This window comes from Geotrypetes seraphini, chromosome 3 (assembly GCF_902459505.1).
Source record: "Geotrypetes seraphini chromosome 3, aGeoSer1.1, whole genome shotgun sequence".
Classification (NCBI taxonomy): Eukaryota; Metazoa; Chordata; class Amphibia; order Gymnophiona; family Dermophiidae; genus Geotrypetes; species Geotrypetes seraphini.
In genome coordinates, this window is record NC_047086.1 from 277,723,049 (window position 1) to 277,746,088 (window position 23,040).

At 42.0% G+C, this 23,040-nt stretch overlaps 1 protein-coding gene across 3 annotated transcripts in view; it reads left to right on the plus strand.

Annotated features, from left to right (window-relative positions):
* TTC27 (tetratricopeptide repeat domain 27) overlaps positions 1–15,796 on the plus strand; it is a 677,043-nt gene extending 661,247 nt beyond the window's left edge. For 2 of the 3 annotated variants that reach the window (XM_033935684.1, XM_033935685.1), the window contains one exon: positions 14,931–15,796. In XM_033935684.1, coding sequence (XP_033791575.1) covers positions 14,931–15,053 — 123 coding nt within the window. In that variant the 3' untranslated portion in view covers positions 15,054–15,796. The remainder of the gene's footprint in view (positions 1–14,930) is intronic. The other variant, XM_033935682.1, reaches the window with a different exon arrangement.
* The last annotated feature ends 7,244 nt before the right edge of the window (positions 15,797–23,040 follow it).

The following is a 23,040-nucleotide window of genomic DNA, read 5'->3' on the forward strand; positions in this document are numbered from 1 at the left end:
GGCTGTCTTCTAGCCTGTTTGGTCAGCAGTTTCAAAGATGGCGGTTTTAAAGGGACCAAACCTGTTTTCTCAGGGCTATGCACTAAGTCCTGCCTGAACTCAGCCTGAGCTTTCTGGTCCTGTTCCTGCCCAGCAGGGACATACTGGTCAGCTCTAACCAGTTTCACCGGGCGATTTCTGGGGCTCCTAACTGGCACAAGGCTGGAACGGGAGTCGGGCTTTTGACAACATGGAATTTCTACCTACAGGGATTCCCAGGTGTGTTTCTGCTCCTGTAGAATTTTCAGTCCATTCAATTCAAGGCACTCCTTAATATATAACACTATTCCTCCACCAATTTGATCCACCCTATCATGGCGATATAGTTTGTATCCCGGTATGATAGTGTTCCATAGGTTATTTTCCTTCCACCAGGTCTCAGAGATGCCTATTATATCTATCTTTTCATTTAGTGCAATATATTCTAACTCTCCCATCTTATTTCTTAGGCTTCTGTCATTTGCATTGTGACAAATCTAGCTCTCCTCCTAGCTTCGTCACAGGATTAACTAGGAAGAACAGTAAGCCCCTATGCAGGAGAGCTGACCAGATTGGCTCAGCTGAGTATGATAGCGCTGACCTCTCTTGCACCGAGATTGATGAGACAGACAGTGAGTGCCAGGGAGAGTTCAGGCCAACCGCAGGTCACTCTTCCAAGCCTGCTGTTAGAGCTCATAAGACCTCAGGAAACCAGGAAACTACTTCTCCCAGAAAGGCAGAGAACCAGCAGGAAGCTGTCACATGAGCAGTCACAGCTGCAGAGGGAGCTTTCTCCCTTCCCCCTCTTCAGAGCAGGGAGGGGTGGCTTGGAGCTAGTTAAAACGAGGCAGCTGAGACCCAAAGAGGGGGAAAAGCAGAGAGGCTGGGAACGTGAGCCTGAGAGGCAGCACAACTTATCTCCCCAGCTGAATGCTGAAGAACTGGGAAGAGATTGTGAGATGGTGGACATGTCAGAAGCGTCTGAACCCACCAGTGAGAAATAGTTGGAAAGCTGGGAACCCATGGATATTGGTATGCCCAGTGTGCCTAATAAGAGATTGGAAGCCACGGAAACAAGCTGAAAGGTTGGAAGTGTTATGATACTTTCTCTTACCTGTTTTTGTGGTTTTGGGATTGAGTTTATTTTGTGTACAGCAGAATTGTCTTAACTTTCCAGAGCTAGGCTCTGAAGAATTCTGTCACACTGTTTGTTCCTTAACTGCTTGAACATTTGCAAGCTACGGAGCCTTTTTGCTTACGCTTCTCCCACACAGCTGAAAGCTAATTATCTGGTGATAAGCTACTGCAGGAAATGTCAGCCACGGAGGAGCTCCGTTTGGTATAAGTTCCCTAGCTGCAGGCAGCCTGTGTCAGAGTTCCAACTTTGACAGTTTACTTTTGGGTTTTGGAAAGTGTATTTTCATGCAACAAGAAATTTGTATATTTTTCTCTACTGCTCCTTCATAGTAAGAGAGTATTGCTGAACCTTTCTTTACCATTTAAGGCTGGTGAAAAGGACTGAGTTGCAAAGACTAAAGTCCAGCCACAATTCTGGTTTGTGTTTTTCTTTCTTTCTGTTTTGAAATAAGAATTGGACTATTGTTTGTGAAGCCAGTGTGGCCAGGTTGGCCCAACATTGTATGTTTTGGTTTCTGAAAGAATGTGTTGGAAAGTATTACAGCATACTGATAATATCAGAGCAACCTGACTCAGGTTCAGGAATAAAAGTTTATCTTTATTTTTGACCTTTCTGGATGTGTGTGATTTTCCTTGCCTGCTTTCACTGTGGTCAGTTTACCTGATGTTTTCACCGTAGGCCAGTGCCTAGGGAGCCTGAAGGATTCCCTAGTTGGAGGAAACGCGCTGGGAGAAGTATCAGTCGCTGTGAACAAGGCTCGCTGCGCTTACCAGGAGCCCGAGTTGTGACAGCATACAGACATTTCAAACAATGTTTATCATATGTATCTGTTTACAATTTGCTCAGCAGTTGGCATGGATAATTTGCAATCTTTAAAATCAGCTGGCTTTCTTTTTAAGGAAAATCTGGTCTACCATGGCCTGTATTGTAATCTCGCTATCGGAATGCTGTGTCTTCTCTTTTATGATATCTTTTTTAAATACCTTGTTCTGAACCATGCTATTTTGAGTGACTGTCGACCTTCCCCCAGTTTCTAGCTTTTTAAATGTTGACACCAGTAGCCTTGTTCCACTCTGGTTAAGTTGGAGCCCATCTTTGCAGAATAGGTTCCCCTATTCCCATATGTTACCTAGTTCCTAACAAATCTAAAACCTTCCTCCCTGCACCATCACTTCCTCCTTGCATTGAGACTCCAGAGCTCTGCCTGTCTCTTGGGTCCTGTTTATGGAACAGGGAACAAGTCTGAAAATGTTATCCTGGAGTTTCTGGATTTCTATTTTCTACATAAGAGCTTAAATTTTGCTTCCAGAACCTCCCTACCATATTTTCCTATATCATTGGTAACTACATGTACCAAGACAGCAGACTCCTCCCCAGCACTGTTTAAAATCTAGGTGATGTGTGAGGTCCGCCACATGTGCACCAAGCAGTCAAGTGACCAAGCGATCCTCAGGTCCTTCAGCCACCCAGCTATCTACATGCCTAATGATCGAATCTCCAACTATAATCTAATCTAATCTAATCTAAACCTTACGTTTATCCTTCCCTCCTGGGCAAAAGCCCCAGAAGACACATCCTCAGTGTGAGATAACATTGCATCTCCTGGGCAGGTCCTGGCTATAAGATTGCCTCCTACTTCACCAGGGGGATGCTCTCCTTTAAGAAGACCTCCACATGTTCGGAGGCAACATAGAGGCTGCCAGACTGGAGGTGGGACTTTTCTACATTGTCCCCATAGGTCTCCTCTATGTACCTCTCTGTCTCTCTCAGCTCCTCCAAGTCTGCTACTCTAGCCTCACGAGATTGGACCTGATCCATGAGGGCTAGGAGCTCTTTGCACTGATCACACACAAAAAACTCAAACATGTGACACTCAGGCCCAGATTCTGCAAAGTGTGTCCTGATTTTAGGCAGCTGTAGGCGTCCTACAGCTGTCTAATCAGCAAATCGGGACGCACGTTTTTTAAAAAAATGCTCCCAGGCAGGCCTCCTATATTGAAGGCATCTCCAGGAGCCTAGGGAGGCCCGCAAGACCGCCTAAGCTTGCCTAAGGGCATTAGGCGAACCTAAGCGGCCCTACATGTCTCCCTAGTAGAGGGAGAGACGCTTACAATGTAGGCCAGCAAAATGCTGGCCTACATCGTAAGTAGACGTGGCCGCTGTACTTATCACAGCAAGGGATCTCCCTGCCGCGATAAGTATAACGGCTGCTTGTATGTTCCCCCCGATCGCCAGCAGTGGGGTCCCCCCCTGTGCTGACACCCCCCAATGACCCCCCCAACTAACCTCCCCTCCAACTAACCTCTAATTGTTGGCCGGACGGATGGGTCTTGTTGCCGGCTGGCCAGCAGGCCCACATCATTGAAATGGGGCGGGCCTGCCCCTTCACGGCCCATCCCTTCTAAGCCTAAGGCCTGATTGGCCCAGGCTCTAGAAGCCTGGGCCAATCAGGCCTTAGGCTTAGTGGGGATGGGCGGAACCGATAAGCCTAAGCCCTGATTGGTCAATCAGGCCTTAGGCTTAGCGGGGATGGGCCGGGAAGGGACAGGCCCGCCTCATTTTGACGAGGCGGGTCTTCCAGCCGGACAGAAGCAAGACCTGGCCGGCTGGCCAACAATTAGAGGTTAGTTGGGGGGAGAATAGGGGGGGTCATCGGGGGCGTTAGCGTGGGGGGGGTCCAGAGGGGGGAACGTCCTCCAGCAGGAGAGGTTGGGCACCCTTCTGCTGGCGATCGAAGGGGGGGGACAGGTGGCTATGGCCGTTATACCTATCGCAGGAGGGAGATCCCTTGCCGCGATAAGTGTAGCGGCCGCATCTACTCTAACTCGATTCTGTAACATGGACGCCGGTTACAGAATTGGGGTTAGTGTAGGCCTGATTCTGTATAGGACGCCCCTCCCAAGCATCCTATACAGAATCCAGGCCCTATTGCAAAAGACTGAATAGCCCCCATCTTGCTATTGAACTAATGCTTTCATCTTAATATTTATGATTTCTTTGTTAAGTTACTAATGTTTAATTGTTATTCTTTTGTAATGTTGTAATTTGTAGGTTACCCTCCCAGGATTTCTTAGACTATACTATTTCTTAAGACCTTATCACTAACTAATAAAGATTAGCCACAGTAATTAATGTTTTTGCCTTTTAATTGGTTCATGGCCTATAAATCAGAGATCAGGCCAGGGATGGATGAGAGCTGAGGAGGGAGGGCAGGAATTAAACAATTAACAAAGACTTTCCTCAACTGCTCTCTGTGCCCTAATCTAATTTTATCTTATGCTCTGAAATGCAACCTAAAATACTAATCTAGACTAAACACTTTTTGTATAAAAACCCTAACAGAGACTTCAAAGGCTACACTATTGCCTAAACTGCTGAAAAAACAGTACTGAACTAAAAAGTAAAAGAGGACAATGAAATAAACTACCGAAGACCAAAACTGATGGAACAAATGATAAATAACAAACAATCCTTATGCCATAATCATAACCCCAATCAAAGCAGTTTATCTGGGGCAATGAAGAGTTAAGTGACTTGCCCAGAGTCACAAGGAGCTGCAGTGGGAATCAACCTCAGGGTGCTGAGGCAGCTGCTTTAACCACTAAGCTACTCAACATGAGCATTCTGTTTTGTTCTGTAACCATTAGCAGTGAGGTGTAGAACCTTTGAAATGGAAGGTTGAGCATCAAGTGTTAGAAAGTCATAATTCATTTTTTATAACTGTTTATTTAGAAACTAGTGTTTAAACCCGTTAGATTAACGGGTGCTAGAATAGATGTGCAATCTTAATAGTTTATAAAATTTACTGAAAACTTTACCGTGAGAGCTTTAAAATGCTCTCCCCTCCCCAAGTAACAATGCATACAAACATGTAGAGCAAAGTTTCAACTATCTAAAAACTCCGTCAACTGAACATAACAGACATACTTCCCAGACAACATAATAAACCCTGAGTAACTCAAGAATGTAAAGGAATGTTTTGTGGTTAGATGCTTCTCTTTTTGGTGGTAATAGTATATTGTGCATGTGCAGGAATGGATTTGCTTTTTGGATGCTTGAGGCGCATTTACGTCCGTTTCTAAATTGTGATCGGAGACGTTACACCCTGAGGTAGCTGTAGAGTGAAACGCTGGCCGCCGTCGGTGTACCGATCATTTAAAGCTAAGTAGTGATAAGATATTTTTTATCTATCATTCAGTACTTCTATTTAAGAACTTTTTAATAGTGCAGAGTTTCTGTTATTTCAGGAGGTTTTTTAGCCAATGAGGTGAAAGCCTTACCACCGCTATTCCACCATTGTGGAGGTGGGAGGGCCCTTGTCTGAGGCTTTTTCCTCCGTTGACATTTACATTGAACCTGCACTTGTCTTTATTCCATCTGTTGACAACTGATATCCAACCATCGTAGAAGTTTTTTTCTATTACATTTGGGTAATCCTTAGTACATTTGCCATTTGTCATACATGGAGAATTAAGATTGTGTACTCCACATGATCCATGAATCATATGTTTTGTTACAATTGCATATAAGTGAGGATTGTTGGTTATATTTGGAATTTCTGCAGATACAATTTTGTCTGTAAGTTCTTCTGTTTTTGGTTTACTATCATCTTTAAGAATGAGTAGTATGTGAGCATGTGGTAAACCCCTTTTTTGAAATTCAATCACGTATACAAAGGCTTTTGTTGTTCCAAAATTTTTTTTACATATATCATTGATCAGTGCTTTTAGTTTTATGTGAAATACTCTTGCAACTAAATCTGGGCGTGCATCAGTAGTTTGACCATATTGTAAGTTGTTAACAATCTCTTCCCATTTGGGGTTGCAGGTAATTGTAATGAAAAGATCAGGCTTGCCATATTTCTGACAATTGCCATTGCATTTTGATAATTTTGTAGCATGTTTCTGGGGCTACCTGTAAATGAGGAAGGTAAAATGTAAGTTTTTCCAGGAATTAGGCCTGCATCGTTGGCTTCATTAATTAAATAGTCCATTAATCCTGAGTATTTTTCTACTCTTAATTTTGGTTGATTTTGGCGTGCTTAATTTAGTCTGTTAGCTTCAGTTTTGACATATGCATCTACGATATATTGTTGTGTAAGTCGGCCAGCATGTAAGAAGGGATTAAATTCATCTCTGATGGAAAGACGGTACCCATAATATTGCATTTGTGTTACCCTAACTAGGATTCCGTGACTGATTTGTTAAGCCTACTAAGGCTTGTGGTCTTTGTTGCAAAGGTATGTCAATTCCCCAGCTTTGATCCCCATATGGGAAGAGCAATGAGTAAACCATGGGTTCCAGATTTGGATCAAGGACACTAATTTTTTGTGTTATCCTTTGTGTTGTGTTGTCTGCATTTGGTTTGCAGTGTGTAAGGAGATCTCGTTCAGGTGGTGGTTCTCCGTCATTATTTTGAAAAATAAATACAACTTCATTATGTGTTGGTGTGTTATAGCGTCGTTGATCATTTTTACGATCTTATACTATTGTCATAGTGACCTCCTTAGTAACATTGCCTGTTCTGATGGTATCATCTTCATATTATTTTTCAACCTGTTGCAACATTTTGCAGGCCTCTGCAAATGGATTGTGTTGTGACATAAGTGTGCTTAGTGTGTGCATAAGTTCTGGATTTATTCCAGAGTTTGGTGAAATTCTCTGTTCTGCAGCTTCTGAGGGATCTAAAATATATAATTGTGCATACTGTCTGTTTTGTCCCTGTTGTGGGTGCAGTGTGCCTACTCTGACAAATGGAACCATGGATGCGGAAACAGTATGGGCCATGGCCAGGAGGTGGAGTAATGTTTGCTCCCATGGAGGCAAATGCTAGGGCACTATTTATAGATCGTATATTATCAAAAAAATTTTTGCTATAATGATGTTGCCTGGTCATGAGTTGATGGATTAAAGGATTGGTAGTAATTTGAGGAAGATATACTTTTTCCTTGAGCAACATTGTGAAAATTTACAATCTGAAGGTCTTTCTGCTTCAAAATGTTTAGCATTACAAAAGTTGCAGATGTGATCTAAATATCCACATGTTTGTGTTTGAATGTTGTTCTCATTAATATTTTGCATGCCATTTATAAATGCAATTGGTTGTATTGCGGTCATTGTCTGTTGAGTATGGGTTTTTTTTTTCTGTGACAGAGGTTTTATAATGGTTTGTATAGGTTGATGTGTGACTTTGTGATTGTTCTTCTGAAGTCAGTGTTGCAATTGTAGATATTTTTTTGTTTGTTTTGTTGGTTTTTTTTTTTTTGTTGTTGTTCAATAATTCTATTTGCTCGCCTTTGTTTTTCTCTTTTGGCATGTTTCAGACGTAGTGATTGCTGTTCTTCCGGAGTCAGACAGGCTATTTTATTTCTTTTTTGTTCTTTGTTTTTCTGACGTTATGGTTTTTTTTTTTTTTTCTTCAATAGATATACATGCTCGTCTTTGCTGTTGTGTTTTGGTAACTTTCTGACGCAGTGATTGTTTTTCTTCTGGAGTTAGAGTTGCTCTTTTAGCTTTTTGGGGGGGCTGCATTTTTTTTTCGTTGATATTCCTGTTGTTCAACAGTTTTATTTTTTCGTCTTTGTTTTTCTCTTTCTGCCTTTCTCCTCTTTAACTCTACTTGTTGAGGTGAGTGTTCTTCCTGTAGATGTCTTTTTTTAAGCATGGTGTTTTAATTTTTGTGAATGTTATTTTAATTGTGTTTATTTAATGTGATGGTTGTAGTAGTTGAATGGTGTTGCTAGTTTTTTTTTTGGCCCACTGAGTGCTAACACTGTTGTTTTAGCTACTGTGACTGCTGACCCAGGGTTTTTTTGGGCACAGTGAGTGCTGCCAATTGTTTTATATGCTCACTGACTGCTGGCACTGGTTGTTTCTCGCACACTGAGTGTTGACAATGGTTGTATAGGCTCACTGAGTAGACACTAGTTGTTTTTCGCACATTGACTGATGAAAGTGGTTGGTTTTGGCACACTGAGTGCTGACAATGGTTATATAGGCTAACTGACTGCTGGCAGTGGTTGTTTTTGGCACACTGAGTGCTGACAATGGTTGTATAGGCTAACTGACTGCTGGCAGTGGTTGTTTTTGGTACACCGAGTGTTGACAATGATTGTGTAGGCCCGCTGACTTTTGGGACAATTTTTTTAGGCCCCTTTCAACAACACCTCTCCCCTCAAAGCAAAGCAAGATCACTACCTTATCCCAACCAAGCACACCCCCTTCATCCAAATCAATGCAAAATCAATCCCTGGCCCCCTCCCTACCACACCTTTCCTGGTAAAGCAATGCAAGATTGTTTCTTTTCCCTTACCAAGCACACCCCTACCCCAAAAGCAAAGCAAGATTGCTCCCTGGTCCCCTTCTCAGCACACCCTCTTTACTCAAAGCAATGAAAGATTACTCAGTGCTCCCCTGGTACACAAAAGCAAAATTGCTCCCTGCCCCAAGCACACAGGTGTTGGCTTATCTGAGAAGTATCCCTTTTTCTGAAGCAGCTCTGACAGGGTCCAATTCAGGCTCTTTGTAGCGATAGGGAAAACACCACACGCACACCGCCATAGGCTTCTTAGTGAGATGGAGGAAACAGCCACACACAAATAGCAGCAGGTTCTAGAAGAGATGTATAGACTTAGACATTTATAAATTTATTTATTTGTGTAAGCCTGTCTTTCTTTCCCTGCCTCCTTTTTTTGTGTATGTCTGCCTCCCTGTTTGTCTGGGGGGTTTTTTTCCTGCGTGTCTCCTTGGCCACTGTCTATCTGTCTGTCTCCTTGGTCGCTTTAGGTTTGTCTGGTTTTTTTGCTGTCTGTCTGTCTCCTTGGCCACTGTCTGTTTGTCTCCTTGGCTGCTGTATGTCTGTATTTATTTATTTTTGGTCTCTTTCATTGTACGCTGTCTTTGTCTGTCTGTTTTTGGTGTTTGTCTCATTGGCTTCTGTATGTTTGTCTGTATTTTTTTGCTTTCTGTCCCCTTGGTCGCTGTTTGTATGTCTCATTGTCTGCTGTATGTCTGTGTCTTTTTTTGTTGTATTTCTCATTGGCCACTGTCTGTCTCCTTGGCTGTTGTTTGATTGTCTGTATTTTTTAGCTGTTTGTCTCCTTGCCCACTGTCCATCTATCTCTTTGGTTGCTGTCTGTGCGCCGTTGTTTATTTTGCTATGTCTCTCTTTTTTTACTATCTGTATGTATTTTTTTTGCTGTCTGTCTCATTGGTCGCTGTATGTCTCTTTCTCATTGGCTGCTGTCTGTCTGTCTTTTTTTTCAGTATTTCTCCTTGTTCACTGTATGTCTGTTGGGTTTTTTTTCCCCGTCTGTCTCCTTGACTATCTGTATAGTTTTGCTCTATGTCTCCTTGCACACTGCCTGTCTGTCTATCTCCTTAGTTGCTGTCTGTGTGTGTTTTTGATTTTGGTCTGTGTCCTTAGCCGCTGTATGTCTCTCTTTTTTTGCTTTCTGTCTCTTTAGCCATTGTCTGTCTGTCTGTCTCCTTGGTCGCTCTATGTCTCTATTTTTTTACTTTCTGTCTCCTTAGCCGTTGTCTGCCGCTGTATGTTTGCTGTTGTTTAATTGTCTGGGGTTTTTTTGTTCTCTGTCTCCTTGCCCGCTGTGTCTCTTTTTTTTGCTGTCTGTCTCCTTAGCCGTTGTCTGTCTGTCTATCTCCTTGGTTGCTGTGTTTGTTTGTGTTTTTTTGCTGTTTGTCTACTTGGTCGCTGTCTGTCTGTCTGTCTCATTGGCTGCTGTATGTCTGTATGTCTTTTTTTGCAGTCTAACTCCTTGGCCACTCTATGTCTGTATGTTTTTTTTTCTCCTGTATTTATCCTTGGCCGCTGTATGTCTGGGTTTTATTTTCTGTGTGTCTCCTTGGCTGTTTGTATTTTTTTTGCTCACTGTCTCTCTGTTTGTCTACTTGTAAGTATGTCTGTATTTTTTGGGGTGTCTGTCTCCTTGGCTGCTGTATGTCTGTTTGTGTTTTTTTCCTGTTTCTCTCTCTCCTTGTCCACGGTATTTTTTATTTTTTTTCAATCTGTCTCTTTAGCCTCCTGTCCTTCTGTGAGTGTCTTTCACTGCTACCTAACTCTGTTTCAGTATGTGTGACATATTTCTATCAGTCTGTCAATGTCTCCTCTTTTTTTTTTTCTTGCACTGTCTCTCCCTAGCCCCCTGTCTTTATATGTGTGTGTGGGAGGAAGATCTCAGGGGGATGTTAGGGGGATGTAATATGTGTGGAGAAGTCAGGGGGCTTTGGGGAGAATATGCCCCTTCTCCCACCTACCTTTTTTTCTTTATCACGAAACTTGCAGAGAGTAACTCCAAACTGGCACAGAAAAAGTACTAAAAAGTAAATTCTCACAGAGTAAATTGTTTAAAGTCGTAAATTGGCACAGAGTGACTTGGTAAGTTAAACCGGCACTGGACACTCATTGGTATGCGAACGTGCGAACGCGGAAATTTGCTTTGACAACCTTCGAACGCGCATGCTATTGACACGGGAGGTGTGTCTCAAAGTTTGCCGGCGCTTTGTTCAGGTCAAAAGAATAACGTACACACCTCTTTATTTTGATTCACACGTTGGGTTCAGCTGCCACATTTGTTCTATCTCATCTCTACAATGTGTGCCGATATGTGCAGGAGAAGCGTTATTTCCCTCCCCCTCCAGTCCCTGTACAGCACTTGGCGCGGCGCCTCCTCCCACGATCCCTGTCTGCATGCGGTTCTTGAGAGGAACTAACAAATTCAACTGGTGTGTGTGTGTGTGAGTCACCTACAGCGCTCGAGTGGTGGTGAGGCTCTTTAGAGGAGGTGCCGGCACTCTTAATAAATTCAACGGGCGTGCAGTGGACGGGAGAGGGATATGGAACTTAACCATCGGATTGGGGCACGTTGTGATCTCGAGGGACCTTTTATGATCTATACAATACATAGGTTTTCGAGGGTGAGGTGGGGAGGTGGCATGCAAATGGATCAGCATTGGGAGAGCCGGGGGAAGAAGTCCACCGCAGCCTGTCGCCTCGGCCCCAGCAACCTCGCACCTCCCCCCCGGAGGTCATTTTTTAATTCAGAGCCAACGCCGCGGCTCCTTTCTCGATCCCCGCCTGGTGCGGTTCGAGAGAGTAGCCGCGGTGGTCGTTGGAGAGCCGGGGGAAGAAATCCGCCTCAGCCTGTCGCCTCGGCCCCAGCAGCCTCGCGCTTTCCCCCCTGGGAAGTACAAAAGGAACGGAGTTGTGGGCAAAATGAAATTTGTACTGTTCCTTAGTGCAGCGTTTTACAATTTTTCTGCCGCGCATGGGGCCGTAGGAAGTGCGCATACGCACTCTTGCCGGCCACGGACATACGGAACATGCCGATAAGAGTGCGCATGCGCCGCTTAGGGTTTTATTATAAGAGATTCTCATATAAGAATACAACTTGTGAAGCATGTTTCCTCTATCATGAAAAAAACATTTACAGATATAAACCCCATCCCAACTAGCTTTGCTTACCATGCCTCCTCATCCTTCCCATTCCCTCTCTTATTTTTATTTACTTTTATTTAAAACTATATCTTTATGCAAAGATTGCAATACAAACATCATATAGATAGGAAAATATGCTTTCAGTTCTCATCTTCCACATCCACAAATGAAGTCTCAAAGACTAAATATTGATTGTCAGCTTTCCACCTTGGCTAAGCATTAAGCTGAGAAATTGCAACACTAACGGAAAGGCATCATTCACATCCCAGTAGATTAGACCATGGTTCCTAACCCTGTCCTGGAAGACCACCAGCCAGTCAGGTTTTCAGGACAGCCCTAATGAATATGCAAGGAACAGATTTAACATAAGAACATAAGAAGTGCCTCTGCTGGGTCAGACCAGAGGTCCATCGTGCCCAGCAGTCCGCTCGCGTGGCGGCCCAACAGGTCCAGGACCTGTGTAGTAGTCCTCTATCTATACCTCTCTATCCCCTTTTCCTTCAGAAAATTGTCCAATCCCTTCTTGAACCCTAATACTGTACTCTGTCCTATCACGCCCTCTGGAAGCGCATTCCAGGTATCCACCACCCGTTGGGTGAAGAAAAACTTCCTAGCATTGGATTTAAATCTGTCCACTTTCAACTTTTCCGAATGCCCTCTCATTCGTTTGAAGAATCTGTCCCTCTCCACTTTCTCTATGCCCTTCATGATCTCATAAGTCTCTATCATGTCCCCTCTAAGTCTTCGCTTTTCTAGGGAAAAGAGCCCCAGTTTCTATAATCTTTCAACATAGGTTTTCCATACCTGTTGTCAATCGTGTCACTCTCTGAACCCTCTCGAGTATCGCCATATCCTTCTTAAGGTATGGCGACCAATATTGGACGCAGTACTCTAGATGCGGACGCACCATCGCCCAATACAACAGCAGGATAACTTCTTTCGTTCTGGTTGTAATACCCTTCTTGATTATACCTAGCATTCTATTTGCTCTCTTAGCGGCCGCTGCACACTGTGCCATCGGCTTCATTGTTTTGTCCACAATTACCCCCCAAGTCCATTTCTTGGGTACTCTCACTCAATAACATTCCTTCCATCGTGTAGCTGTACCTTGGGTTTCTGCTTCCTACATACAATACTTTACATTTCTCTACATTGAACTTCATCTGCCATCTTGTCGCCCACTCCTTTAGTTTCTTCAGGTCCTTTTGTAATTCCTCACAGTCCTTTTTAGTCCAAGCACCACTAAATAGTTTGGTGTCGTCTGCAAATTTTATTATTTCGCACTTCGTCCCTGTTTCTATATCATTTATAAATATCTATTGAATAGCAGCGGTCCGAGCACCGACCCCTGTGAAACACCACTCGTGACCCTCCTCCAGTCCGAGTAGTGGCCCTTTACTCCTACCCTCTGCTTCCTACCCGCCAATCAATTCCTGATCCATCTATGTACCCCATGGTTCTTCAGTTTCCGAAGTAGGCGTTCATGGGGTACCTTGTCAAATGCTTTTTGGAAATCTAAATATACCCCTTTGTCCATCTGTTTGTTAATTCCTTCGAAGAAGTGCAGTAAATTCGTTAGGCACAATCTACCCTTGCAGAAGCCATGTTGGCTTGTCGTTAGAAGTTTATTTCTTTCGAAATGCTCATCGATGCTGTCTTTTATCAGGGCTTCCGCCATTTTCCCCGGAATCGAGGTCAGACTTACCGGTCTGTAGTTCCCCAGGTCACCTCTTGATCCCTTTTTAAAGATGGGCATAACATTGGCTATCTTCCAATCCTCCGGGATCACTCCTATTTTCAGGGATAGATTGCAAACTTGCTGTAGTAGTTCCACTATTTCCTCCTTTAGTTCTTTCAGAACCCTTGGGTGGATTCTGTCTGGGCCCGGCGATTTGTCAGTTTTTAATTTTTCTAACTGCCTGCGTACGTCTTCAAGGCTTACTTCCATGGATGTTAATTTATCTGTTTGGTCTCCTTTGAAGATTTGCTCAGGTTCCGGTATGTTGGATGTGTCCTCCATTATATGCAAATCTCTCTCATTATTTTCATTAGGGCTATTCCAAAAACCCGACTGGCTGGTGGCCCTCCAGGACAGGGTTGAAAACTACTGGATTAGACCATTCTCTCAAGGTCTGTAGTATTTCCTGGAACAAAATATATATCCAGCATATTCAATCATTTCATTTGTGATCACTCAGATTTTACACATTAATTTAGTCTACTTTAATCACCTATAGACCTGAGGTGGGTTTCAATATATAATTATAAAAATACTTATGTATAATAAATCTAAATCTATTATCATAGCTCTCTCAGCAGTGACAAGCCTCACCAGACACTGTATCCCACAGATCAGGCAAAATTGTTGTGAGCATACTTTATAACCACCATCATAGAGACCCCTGCTGAAGACGTGTTGATCAAAACATGAACCGTGCAGGGTCCCTTTGCCTGTCAAAAGGTGGTCTATCTGTACACAACAAATTGTTTATTGTAATAAAACACTGCCTGCATCTTGTACAGTGGTCTGCAATTTTCTTTTTCTTTTTTTTGTCTTTGATTCACTGTGCCCTCACTGCAGATGTGTTGGAATTTGTTTCTTTATCTGATCTCAGCCCACCTCTTCATAAATTTATGTAGTCTGTACTATTAAGGTTGGTTCAAAGTAAAGACTAAGGAGTGCTAAGGAGAAAATTAGAAACATCAAAATATATATATATATTTTTTTTTAATGGGGCAGGGTATACATGACCAAAGCCTTATGATTCCATCCATTACTGGCTACTACACTTCTTGCAGGTCACCATTAATTTTGAACAAATAGAAGACTTGGTCCTGTGCTACATTTTATTTCTTCCTATTGTCCAGTTTACAAATTAAATATTTAGAGGCAGCCTTTTTTCACTGGTTTTGATTCTTAAGATTTTTTTATTGATTTTTTACAAGAATAAGCTAGTTTGGAAAAAATGTCAGAATAGTGAAGAGATAGAAGCCTGTTCTGGGGGACCCCCATCCAGTTGGGTTTTGTCCATAGAACTTCACGAGCAATTCAAAATTGTGTAGAAATCTATTGACAGTCCATACATTCAATAAATTTCAGAATCACTTTTCTGCTTAAAACATATATCCAATTTGCAAATATCTTGGAACCATCACAGTGTTCACATAGAACCTTTAAGTATTAAGAAGAAATTTTAAAAAAAATTTTGGTGGTGGTTTGATTCTTTTATGTCTATAATAAACTGGAAGTCCTTGCTGGTTCTAATTTGTTTTAATGCAATCTAGATGTTTAAATGTTTTATTATTTTTTTAAATCACACAGCAACTATTCACAGATGTTGAGAGGAGTGACGTCTGCATCGAGTTAGCTAATGAAGTCAGAACAATGGACATCTTAATCAGAGAGCTCCAAGAAATGAGCAACCAACTGAGAAATCCTCAATGAACAATTAAGCTTCCATGAATAGGGGAATATACCTTTCTTTTCTGGCTAAAATCTTTAATAATTGTGCTACACCACAATAAATATTTTGTATACCATACTATAATTGTTCATTTGATGAGTCAGTCAAGAATTTGTAAGCTTCTAAACAATTTTAAGGTCTTTTGCTTCTGCAATGGAGTGAAATCTGGAATTCTCTCCCTATCTATCTAAGGGAAGAAACAAACATAGAAAAATTCAAAGGTAAGCTGAAGAGTTTTCTCTTTAAAGATGCCTTTTCTACTTAATCATTTCTACTCAAATTAATAATAATTCTTTTACCTCTAATCTTTTACTGAAATATTCAGCCTTTTCCTTTCCTTATGTATTTTCCCTACTTGTTCTTCTATCTTTAAAATATATTGTAACTTTTACCCACGCTTTTCCTCATGTATCATGTTTTGTTTTGTTTTTTTATTCGTTTTTGTCAATAGTATTTTTTTTTTGTCAATAATATGTTCAGTTTTATTCAGTGTATTATTCCCCTTTTATTGTAATTTTAGTAACATGTACATCGCTTAGAATGTGGATTAAGCGATTAATCAAATTTTTAATAAACTTGAAATAGAGTTTGTATATAAGGGTAATTACTTGGCACCTGTTCATTGCTGTGCTTTCCTGTAGATGGAAGAGTTTCAGTGTCCTTACTAATGTTATGGGATAAAATGTACACTGTAATGATTTAGAACCTAAATACGATGAGGAAAAGTAAAAATTAAATTCCAGCAGAATTAAAGGTATTATAGTTTGTATCTGGGCTTATATTTTTCCCAAACTTTGGAATACTATCAGGCCTTTTACTAGAGTGCAGTAAAAATTTGCATTTATGTATACTAGTTGTAAAACATAATGCATTATTACTGTTGGGGTATGTCCAGCATCTTCCCATACAGATGTCATATAGAAAAAAAAAAAACATTTACCACACATGATGGAGCTAATGTGGCTACACTTAATGCCACCTGTTTAGACACAGTCCATGCCCATTCCCTGCCCACGTCCATTCTGAGCAAGTACATGTTAATTCAAGTGTTAAGTGTCAAGCCGCAGTAATAGTTACCATGGTCATATATTAACAGTGCAAACTAATTCACATGTTAATTGTTTAATATACTTTAGTGAAAGGGTGTTTAATATTTTCAGTCCACCTAATGATTCAGTCCTGTAATGTCAAACCTATTGGCTGTAGCTATAAAATGATATAACTGATTCTTTTCCAGATCAGTGGTTTAATTATATGATCAGATAATCCAAAGCATATGAACCTGCTTTCTTTTTTTTATGTCAATTTGTTTTATTTTATAAATGCATAACAAAAACAGTAAAAAACCATTGCAATAAGATTCCAAAATAGAAGATAAAATACAAAGATTTGTATATCAAACCAAAAGGAAGTGTACACAGACAATAGTAGTGAACATACAGAAACCCCTAACCCCACTCACCTCCCAGGAACTCTCGGGAGCAACAAGAACTATAAAGAAATTTAACCCCCCCCCAAACTAACATAAGAACATAAGCATAAGAACATAAGCAATGCCTCCGCTGGGTCAGACCTGAGGTCCATTGTGCCCAGCAGTCTGCTCACGCGGCGGCCCAACAGGTCCAGGACCTGTGAAGTAATCCTCTATCTATACCCCTCTATCCCCTTTTCCAGCAGGAAATTGTCCAATCCTTTCTTGAACCCCAGTACCATACTCTGCCCTATTACGCAATCTGGAAGCGCATTCCAGGTGTCCACCACACGTTGGGTAAAGAAGAACTTCCTAGCATTCGTTTTGAATCTGTCCCCTTTCAACTTTTCCGAATGCCCTCTTGTTCTTTTATTATTTGAAAGTTTGAATAATCTGTCCCTCTCTACTCTCTCTATGCCCTTCATGATCTTGTAAGTCTCTATCATATCCCCCCTAAGTCTCCTCTTCTCTAGGGAAAAGAGTCCCAGTTTCTCCAATCTCTCAGCGTATGAAAAGTTTTCCATCCCTTTTATCAGACGTGTCGCTCTCCTCTGAACCCTCTCAAGTAATGCCATACCCTTCTTAAGGTACGGCGACCAATATTGGACGCAGTACTCCAGATGCGGACGCACCATCGCCCGATACAACGGCAGGATAACTTCTTTCGTTCTGGTAGTAATACCCTTCTTGATTATACCTAGCATTCTATTCGCTCTCTTAGCGGCCGCTGCACACTGTGCCGTCGGCTTCATTGTCATGTCCACCATTACCCCCAAGTCCCTTTCTTGGGTACTCTCGTTTAATAAGATCCCTCCCATCGTGTAGTTGTACCTTGGGTTTCTGCTTCCCACATGTAATACTTTACATTTCTCAACGTTGAACTTCATCTGCCATCTCGTCGCCCATCCCCCTTTGCAAGTCTTCGCAGTCCTCTTTAGTCCGAGCTCCACTAAATAGTTTGGTGTCATCCGCAAATTTTATTATCTCACAGCCTTCCAAGAAATATAGGGATCCCAAATTTTATAAAAAGGCATCAAATGACCTGACTTCAATGCAGTCAGTTTAGTCATTAAGAAAATAAAATCCAATCCAGAGGCGGAGATGAAGGAGACTTTTGGGCACGAGCTAAAACCAGCATGGCCGCTACAAAAACATGGGACACCAGTCTATGAATCTGGGGAGATACCCCAGATGGACAGAGGTGTAAAAGACAGTATTCTTCCCGATTAGGATAAATAGCCCCAGTCATCTGATGAACCAAAGCATAGACAAGCCCACCAAATATGAAACATATCACCCTCCCCACCACATTTACGCCAACAAGCATCATCCCCCAAATGAAACAAGCCCAAATCCGAGCTGGTGTGTAATACCAAAGAAAGAGCATCTTATGGCCATTTTCTCGCAAGATGCTAGCAATAAAGACAGAATGTAAACAGGAAATACTACATTCCCATTGCAGAACTGTGAAAGTGATCTGAAGGTCCCTATCCCTGCACTGTTTATAAAAAGATATAGGATCACCTTAAGACACCAAAGCCAAATAGATCCTAGAGTTCACCCCTCTACTGGTTCCTTTAGATAATGCTCTTTCCAAATGTGTTTCAGCTAAAACTAGATCATCTACTGCATAACGGGTGAGGAATATGCGCATTTGAGTATAGCAGAATGAATCCCTAGCCAAAAGACCATATTCATCTTGCAAGGTTTGAAAAGAAACTATCTTCCTCCCACAGCTGTCCAAGCATATACATGCCACTCTTTCCCCATTTCACAAAGGAACTATCAGTAAGTGCTGATTGAAAATCAGGCACATAACCCAAAGAAGTCAAAAAGAAGAATTTCCAATCCAGAAAAAACTGTTTTCGTACTGCTTCCCAGATGTCCAAAATGCTCTGCAATGCCAAAGGGGTTCGACGAGCAATAGCTCAAATAGAAGGGAGGGGCAGCCAAGGTACTGCCCACAAGGGGGTAGAAGGGATCCAATGTTGTTCCATCCTAACCCACAATTTAGAAGAATGAGTCAGCCAATCAAAAAGAATCCTTAGGTACGCTGCTTTATAATAGAGAAAAAAATCCAGAACCCCCATCCCACCCTTGCATTGCCGAAGCCCGCACTCATGGAGGCCTTTTATTCCAGATATACCGATAAAACTTACGCTTAAGATGTAAAAAAAAACACACTAGGGATAAGGAAGTGGAATAGCCATAAATAAAAACAACAATTTTGGCAAAAGAATCATATTAATAGTCTGAATCCTGCCACTCCCAAGAAACCGTCAATCCTTCCCATTGATCCAAAAGCTGGAATAACTCCTGAGTTTTAGCAGGGAGATTTGCCATATAAAGAATATCCACTCATCGGGTAATATTAAGTCCCAAATATTTTATGCTTTTTTTTGCCCAACGAAAAGGATATTGAGGCTTAAGATCTGCCACCACGGCTGGCGAAAGCGTCACATTAAGAATCTCAGACTTGGTAAATTCACCTTAAAGCCAGAGAGCTGGCCATAAGTATGTAAAAGATTCATGAGGGGAGGAAGGGATTCCTCCGGTCGCATGACAGTCAATAAGACATCATCTGCAAATAATGTCCCCTTCAAATGAAAGCAGCTCCAAGAAAGGCCCCCAATCCTCTCACAATCTCAATAGATTGAGCAAGGGGCTCCATCACTACCACAAACAACAGCGGAGAGAGGGGACACCCCTGCCTAGTCCCTCTATGAAGGGGGAAAAAGAGCAGAATGAGAATGATTTCTCTTCAAAAATGCCTAAGGTTCTGTATAAAGTAAGTGCAACCAGGACAAGAAACGCCCCCCCCAAATCCCATCTTCTGCATAACAGAAAATGAGAAAGGCCAATAGACCCTATTGAACGCCTTTTCAGCGTCAAGGGACAATAACAGCATGGGCATATTAGTATCTCGAGCAACCTGGATAGAATGAATAACTCTACAAATATTATCGAAAGTTTGCCTACTGAATAGAATCCTGCTTGGTCTTCATGAATCAAAGCAAGCAAATAACGCTGCAAACGAGTGGCCAAAATTTTTGTAAAAAGCTTATAGTCAATCCCAAACAAAGAGATCTATAAGATAAGCACTGATGAGAATCCTTTCCAGGCTTCAAAATCAAAGTGATTGCCTCTAGACGCCAGGAATGAGGAAGAATTTCCATCTGTTCAAAATGACGAAAAACCCGGAGAAGCTTAGTGGCCAAATAGGACTAAATCATTTATAATCAACAATAGAAATTCCAGCCCAAAGAAACAGAACAAAACCAAACATAAAATACAAAAGCCCCCTTAGAGAACCCAGACCCATCCCAAATCCCCCCACTTCCCTTCCCCATCGAAATTCTACTGACTGGTCCTAGCAACCACTGGCGCCAGTCCAACTTCAGCAGAAATGAAAATAAGGGAGTGCACTAAGGTCATCCCAAACACTAATCATAACTAGTATGCAAACCCAATTAAACAAAATGAATAGACATTAGAAGAGCAGCAAACAAGCAAGCAATAATGTCCAATAAACCAACAGCAATGCAACCCAGAAAACATCAGAAAACAAAGCGGGCAGTCAAGTGTCAATCACAGCAGCAGGATCACCAGACGATTCTCGTTGATGCCTCAAGCATCCTTGCCATTAGTAAGCCGTTGCCATTTCAGCTGAGGTCGCAAATTCAAAACTGAAGGGCTGGAACTTGACAGCGACATGTTGATTGTTGTCTCCTAAGGAAAAACATCTTGAGCTTCTTGTAAGGTGCAAATTTGATGTAATTTCCCTTCCTTATAGAAAAGCAAAGCGAAGGGATGTCGCCATTTATATTTAATGTTGAACTCCCGGAGATGCCTAGTAAAGGGTTTCAGGTCAGCACACCAACGCAGCGTTGCACTGGATAAATTCTGGTAGATTTCAATAGAATAAGAGTCCCAGGAGAAGTTGTCCACTTTTCTTAAAGTTTGTAGCACTTGCTCTTTGATCTGATAGCTTGTAAAGCAAGCTACTATATCCTTCGAGTGGTTAGCACATGCCGGCCCCAAAGCACGATGAGCCCTATCCAGAAGAATAGTATCAGCCTCCACCTGCAGTAGCGAGCTAACAATCTGTTACACCATAGTAACACAGTTAGTATATATTAGGGCTTCAGGGAGACTCCTGAAATGCAGATTGTGGTATCTACTGCAGTTCTCCAGATCCTCTAGCTTATCTTGTAAGGCAGTGCAATTTTCTCAGAGAGTTATTAAATGCTTATCCACCACAGTTAAGGATTCCGCCTTTTCATCAAGTCGCTGTTCAGTGTCCTCCACACTACTACCCCGTTCTTGAATCTCCGCCTTCAATTCTTCCCCTATGGAGGCCACATCCACTCGTACCACTTTGAGATCCATTTGGATTTCTTCCATACACTCATAGATTTGGCGCATAGGATCCTCCAGTGTTGGCACCGTCGGGTTCACGTTGCTCAAAGAAGAATTGGAAAATGGAACTTCAATCAAAGCTCCTAGTGCTGGCTCAGTGTTCGAACCTGACATCGCCACACTTTATGCAGGCCTCTCCTCTGATGCGTAAGCAAAATTTGATAAATCCACACTCGGGACTTGAAGGCTCATCACAGTTTAAAGGTGTGATCTCTGGCACTGAAAAGACTCCTCACTAACATAAAAAAGGGCTGCAATACCGCTAATAAAATGCTTTAAATGCGTGCGTAGCCCGGAGCCACTCTAATGCAACCATCTTGGTCGACATTGTAGCCACGTCCCCTGAACCTCCTTTCTTAAGGTTGTCATGTTTGGATGAGTTCTATCTTGCAGGGTCAGAGAATGAAGTCTTTCAGCTTCTTGAAGAATTTAGACATATCTGACATGCATATCCTTCTTGGTAAGTTAGATTCCTAAAGCATTTCAGAATGATAGATTTGTTTTTATATTGTTGAACTGAATGGTCCATTGAATACACTTAATATTGGAATGGCACAGAATTTGCTGTCCATTTAAAAAAAAGTTTCTCATATTAAAGATCTGCAGAGGCAAGGGGAACAAGATGGCACCCCAGAGAGCAAATGCTTGCACAGCGCTCTTTTCCCTTGAAATGGCATGCCTAAAAAAAACACCTGAGGAAATCTTCCCATGACTTCAAGGAAGTTAATTAGTATTTCGTATACTCAGTGGAAGATTGGTAAGTGCTCATCAAAATCTTCAACTACTGGGAGATGGTCTGCTTGAAATGAGGTAAGATGCAGCGACCCTTCCATATCTCTGGGAAGTAGTGTTTTGCTATTCCCTTAAGAGAGAGAGCCTCGGACCATCTCAGCATTACAGAGGGAAAGTCGCCAGTAAGTCATCATGGAGTCAACTGATGAGTGCTATCATCGAATGTGTCAGCATCCTTGGAACACAGCATGGCACCTGCGGGGAATGGAACGGGAAGCATGGCTGCCACCTCTAAGGGTAAGCAAGACAGGACTTCTGGTCTCACAGCAGAGCCCCAGACCTCTGTGTTTGAACCAGTAAGACCCTTGAAGAAATATGGAAAACAATTGTATTACTGGGCCACACTATTACTGCATATTGTTCTATGTGTAAAAGGAAGGCTCGGTCTAATAATAAAATGAAATATAACGGTGGTTCTCAAGCTTGTTCTGGGGAACCCCCATCCAGTTGGGTTTTGTCCATAGAGCTATACGAGCAATTCAAAATACACAGAATCACTTTTCTGCTTAAAACATATCCAATCTTACTTGAAGACTTCAGCATCCTTAAATCACTTCCTATCGGGGTCCCTTGTTTTGTTTCAAGAGAGATGAATGCTCATAATCCTCATGTGTCGGTCCAAAAACAAAATGACTGCAGGAAAACAAAAGATGCCAGAATTAAGAAAAATAACCCCCAGGGAGGGAGTGACAGCATGACATGGAATGGCTGCCAGAGTTTAGAGTTCTGACGGGGCTGTTGAAACTTTAGTAATAAACTGCTTCCTGTGGATATTTCAGTTCTCTTAATAAAGGGACAAAGTATACCTCATGATGGCAAGCAGAAAGAAGTTGGACAAATTTATAGAAACATGATGACAGATAAAGGCTAAATGGCCCATCCAGTCTGCCCATCCACAATAACCATTATCTCTTCCTCTCTCTAAGAGATCCCATGTGCCTATCCCATACTTTCTTGAATTCAGACACAGTCTCTGTCTCCACCACCTCTTCCACGAGACTGTTCAATACATCTACCATCCTTTCTGAAAAAGGTATTGCCTTAGATTACTGCTGAGCCTATCACCTCTTAACTTCATTCTATGCCCTCTCATTCCAGAGCTTGCTTTCAAATGAAAGAGACTCGACTCATGCACATTTACACCATGTAGGTATTTAAACATCTCTATCATATCTCCCCTCCCACCTTTCCTCCAAAGTATATATATTGAGATCTTTAAGTCTGTCCCCATACGCCTTATAACAAAAACCATGCACTATTTTAGAAGCCTTCCTCTAGACCACATA